This window comes from Corvus brachyrhynchos, unplaced genomic scaffold, assembly GCF_000691975.1.
Source record: "Corvus brachyrhynchos isolate BGI_N302 unplaced genomic scaffold, ASM69197v1 scaffold3, whole genome shotgun sequence".
Lineage (NCBI taxonomy): Eukaryota > Metazoa > Chordata > Aves > Passeriformes > Corvidae > Corvus > Corvus brachyrhynchos.
In genome coordinates this window covers 11403327-11408610 of record NW_008237619.1, presented here as the reverse complement: position 1 = coordinate 11408610, position 5284 = coordinate 11403327, and the positions used below count along the sequence as shown (strand labels likewise).

At 42.9% G+C, this 5284-nt stretch overlaps 1 protein-coding gene across 2 annotated transcripts in view; it reads left to right on the top strand.

Annotated features, from left to right (window-relative positions):
• The window catches only part of TBX19 (T-box 19), a 28441-nt gene that overhangs the window by 4077 nt on the left and 19080 nt on the right, over window positions 1-5284 (top strand). Inside the window, exons 2-3 of one of the 2 annotated variants that reach the window (XM_017731960.1) lie at window positions 3779-4000; window positions 4194-4420. In XM_017731960.1, coding sequence (XP_017587449.1) covers window positions 4224-4420 — 197 coding nt within the window. In that variant the 5' untranslated portion in view covers window positions 3779-4000; window positions 4194-4223. Of the gene's footprint in view, window positions 1-6; window positions 4001-4193; window positions 4421-5284 lie in introns of those variants that run through there. The other variant, XM_008631906.2, reaches the window with a different exon arrangement.

The window sequence follows — 5284 nt, the reverse complement described above, 5'->3', positions numbered from 1 at the left end:
ATTTTCTGCATTTTCATCTGATGATGAAGGGCTGCCTTCTATTTGGAAACATGCAGCTAAAGGCCAAAAAACAGCTATCCAATGTCAAGGCAAGAAAGGGCTCTTTAATTACCTTTTTTCTTGTTTGGGTTATTTTTTTCTTTCTTTCTGTGTACCCCACCAGCTGGTGGCCGGGAGCATTTAAGAACAAGCTTAATTAGAAAGTCAAAAATAACCCCTAGCTTTTTCCTGCTGTAGCTTGGGGAGTAAAATCCAGTAAGTATTGCAGGATTGTTCTGACTGTTCTTTCACTGCTCTCCCCAGTCCTCATTGCTTCATTTAAAATATGAGTTACTAAATTCTTATTAGTAAATTGGAGATTATTGTGTTGTGCTTGCATTTTGAGCTAGTTCTGACTGGCTATGAGCCACAAGGAGTCTGATCCCTGCTTGAAAGTACCCAGCTGGGTTTCAGGGAAAGATTACACCATTGTGGGTTTTGTAGGGGCATTTTCTGTTCCTTCTGCTGCCCCTGCTGATTTGCTTGTCTAATTAAATGGATGACAAGTGCAAGAAGGGCAGTGAACAGTCTTCTGTCCTGTGTGTGTCCCACTTGCAGTGACACTGGCCATGAGTCATCAGGAGTACCTACTGTACTCCTCTGTAAGTCCAGCTACCTTTTCTTCAAATGTCAGGTTCAAGGAGCTTTAACTTCCAGCCCAAGAAATAACCCACATCTGAGAATGGATTGTTCTGGGTGTCCTGGCAATACCTACAGCCAGTGGCATTAATCTGTTTGTGCCTCAGTTTCAGCACCTGTAGACTTGGAAAAATTAATCTTGCAAGAAAGTAGGAGAAAGAAGGGTTGTTTGGAAAGCATTCCAAGTTGTTATTTAGGTGAACGGAGGGACAAAAGATTAGAGGATGTCTCTTACTTCTCCTAAAACAGGCTAAATGTTCAAAATAAATTTCCACACATAATATTTTTGTTAAATGAAAAGCCAACAATAAACAAATAACTGTGACTCTGAATCTATCCGGTTTCTGTTCTGCAGCCCTCTCCTATGGAAGCTGTGTGACACAGACACAGTACACAACTCAAGGAAGCCTGATTGATGGAATCTGGATGTGTATTTTAAAGCAAAATCTCAGGTCCAAGTACATTCAGCTGATCATGTGCTTGCATGCATGCAAACTTGTTATTCCTTAGGCTAATTCTTTTTGGTTGGAAAGATTTGTCAGTGATGAACTGTGCCTTCCTGCTACATACATCACAAATTGCTCTCAGGCTGAACTCTTAGAGCTGAAACACCCTTCCCCATGCTGAAAATAGTAATTGGGCTGTTCCCACTAACCAACCACAGGTAACTACTCTCATTTTGGAAAATGTTGTGGTTTCAGGCATCCTGAGCCATGGTAACATAGTTACTAAAATTCAAACTGTGTGAAAGTCAGGTATTTTAAGTTGTTAGATTTGTGGTTTATTTTTTCCTCTGGACACTAGGCTTTCAAGCATCAGGCACCTTGTATGAGTGATAACCGTAAGCACACAAGTGTTACCTACTTCTGGGATCTGAAAGGGTGTTTCATTGCCGTGCAGGACACAAGTTCCAGTATGACACTCCAAAGTAAACACGTTCATGCTTCTCCCTTAGGGATGCTAGTTGAAAATCCAGTTTTATTGACTCTCTTCCCAACCTATTACTGGAACAGGTCATTATCCACTCCCTCCATACACCCTTCCTTCTCTACAGCTCAGTCCCAGGAGTGCTTTGGGCAAGCAGTGCACTCCAAGCAGGACCTCCCTTTCTCTTGCTTTGTGGCAGCCTCCATTTCCAATCCATCTTTGCTGAGCATATTCTCTACCTCTAGTGATGCACCAGTGTCTGCTGGTGAGAGTTTCACTTCCTTGTTTGGAAACCCTTCTACCAACGGGAACTGTTGTTACTTTTGTGCATGCTTTCTGTTTCTTTTAAGTTCTAAGCATCTTGAGGAAGGTAGATTGGATCTGATTTTTGGAGGCTATAATCCAGTATCACTCCACTTGAAGACCTGTAGGAGAGACGGGCAGTGAGTACTTCTGAAAGGCCAGGCTTCTCTTTTTATTTGTCTATTGAAAGAACTGTGTGTAACTACTGGCATATTATTACTTTTATGATATGTTGTCTCTTTACTTGCCTCAACTTTGAATCTCCTGATTTCTGAGCAACTATATCTTAAAAAGCTGGATGGAAAGAGGGCTTCAGCTAAAAAAAATCCCAAAATAACATGTATCTGTTTTAGAACTGACTGAAAACCTGAAGATATGGAATTGAAATACACAGCACTTCAACCAGCTCCAATTTCTCTGTCTATTTGCATTTGTAGTGTAATAAAATTAAACACTGTCTCATATAGTATCCTATGCATTTCCTATGCCATTTGAGCACGTGCAGGGAAAAACTACAGTAGTAGCTTCTCTCTCTTCTGAGTATTTGGAAAGGGGAACCCAAACATAAACATATTCCCTTTACACCAGCATACCTAAGATGCAATTATTTTTCCAAATGTAAAGTGGTACCCTTCGAGGTATCTAATTATCCTATAGATTTTAAAGTACATTCTTTAGTTGTTCAGCAGTGAGAGTGGGCTGTTTATCATCTAGAAGTTGCTATTTGACACCTGCTAATGTAACTCACAACCTGAGTTTACTTATAAAATAATCTAAGTACTTTTGTTATGAGTTGACAATTAAAAAAGAAGAGGGGGAAGAGGTGTCAGAGTGTGAAGTTTGAAAGGAGCATAGAATCATAGGATGATTTGGGTTGGAAGAGTGCCAATAAGGTGCTGTCAAGCTCTGGCCATTGCTGTTTAGGTGGATGGTAACTCTCAGGTTTTTTTGTTTAGCCTTGATCAGTGATGGATTTAACTTAAATTCTGTTTTATAAAGTCTGCCATACTCTTTCTTGTCTGTAAAAATCCCAGCAGTGATCCACCAAGTCATTTTGTCTTTCTAAAAGAGACAGAAACACAGAAATTCAATAGGGACTATTGAATTGAAAGACTGCAAAGTTCCCAATAAGCAGACAGAAAATGTATTTCTCTAAAAGTGACCTCTAGCACTACATTTTCATAATCAAGACCCTGAGTATCTCATGTCCAACAGACCAGAATTTTCGAAGACACTATCAGAGATGGATGTATCAGGAGAAGTTAGGGGCTCAAACACTTGTTATATACCAAAGCCCAGTGTTTACAGGTCACTGTTGTTCATGGGGTCCTCACTTAACCCTCCAGCAGGGGACTGAAGCCACATTTCTCATACCCTTGGCTGAATGCTGACATTGTTGGAGTCCTCTGTAAAATGGCAGCTTCTTTGTGGAGGGCATGTGTTGTTGGATTAGGCTTGTCAGAGAAGGTCTCAGCATGAGGTGAGAGGGATGCTGAGGGAGCTTTTGTATGAGATGGACCTTGAGTCGGTCAGCAGTGCCAGGCCTCAGGCGGTTGAGCTGATACCAGCCCCAGAAATGTGCAGTCTGTCTGTGGAAACACAGCCAGAGGGGAGTTCTGCCACCTGTAAGGTGCAGCAGGGATTTTGTGAATGACGGTGGGACCAAGTGATGGACACAATACCCATCAACAGTGGAGTGTAGGGATGCTACCTTCTCCTTGTGCATTGCAACCTCAGTGCAGAAGGGTCTCTTACTATTATATTTTGATTTAGGAACATAGAAGAATGAGGTTAATGCATTTATGCAACATTCCTGGTGAAAATATTTTAAGACAACCTTCTCTATCTTAACTATCTTGACTCTTCCCAGCTCCTTCAGTTAGAGTCCGCACCAGTGTGAATGCAATTTCCATGCATTGTTTCAGTCTGGAAATGAAACAATTTTCATTAATGGAAACCTGGTTCTCAAGCAGAACAATTAGACCCACTTCAGGTTGAAAAAAGATAAAAGCATGCTAATTTGGATGGAGGACTCTTCTTTCAAGGCAGCCAATTGAGTCATCAGCCTGCCACCCACCTGACTGTCTAACAGGTAATTAGGAGGTAGTCCTCTTTTTGTGTGGAGCGTGTGCGTAAACCTCCACACACTGGTGTCACTGCCCATTGGGACATCAGGGGAAAGAGCTAGGCAGTGGCAAAAGAGAGAGGAGAGCACGTTCGCCAGACGGTGCCCAATGATCTGACTTCTTTTTTTATTTAGCTTATTATTTTTGTCTTTTCAACAGCTACCTGAAGTTTCTGACAGTAAAGCCGTCATGGCAGACCTGGGCTGCAAAAAGCCCAGCGACTGCACCGTCTCCAGGCTCCTCAGCGTAGTGGAGAGCGAACTCCGGGCTGGGAGAGACAAAGGCGACCCCACGGAGAAACAGCTCCAGGTTGTCTTGGAGGATGCGACGCTCTGGCAGAGATTCAGGGAAGTCACTAATGAGATGATCGTGACCAAGAATGGCAGGTGAGTGATCTGCACAGTGCTGCGGGCTCAGTGGAGGTGGCAGCCAGGGGGGTTAGACTCTGTGATAATAAACAGTGTGTGCAGACTTGAGGGAACTGCACACCAGAGCTTTTTAGGGGACTGCAGCCTTGCAGTCCACTAAAACCAGCGTATGAACAAGATGGAGTGACCCTGCTTCTTTTTGGTCACTGCCAAACCATTCCTCCTATGAAACATGCTGGAAAAATATATTGACTAACTTGCGATTTCACAAAAAGGCAACTTTTTCAAGGGAATAGATGGTACCTCTCAAAACCTTTGGAATGACTTCTTATGCTAATAATCATCAGCCTATATTAGCAAGTCCTCACCTGTACACTTCAAATTACTGTACAGAAGCAGATTGATGTTGTTATCCCCAGCTGCAGTTCCCAGGTATGAACAGATTGTACGAGCAGTCTGTACCAGAACGGGTGCAATAAAACTGTGCCCTACGTGCTCTGTATGCAGGTACAGTCTGAATTGCATGGTCCCACAGTTGTTGCTGATGCCTTTAGAAACAAGTGTGGAATATTGCTTCATTTACACAGTTTTAGGAGGACAAAATATTGTGGTATAAATGGATCACATGTCTTACTCTTTGGGGAACACAGAAAGGCACAGGAAAAGAGTGAAAAATCTGGCGAGAAGGATGCCAGTTCTGAATCGGGCACTGGCTTGAAGAAGGCTCTCCACAGAGGTTCTGCTCTGAACTGGGCTGACAGCAGAGTCCAGCCCATAACAGACAAGCAGCTACCAGAATAAGATTTGCCAGCACAGTGGTACTAAAGTTTTTATTTAATGTATCCTTGCCAGCCCTCTGCTGCGCCCCCCGCGCCCCCCCCC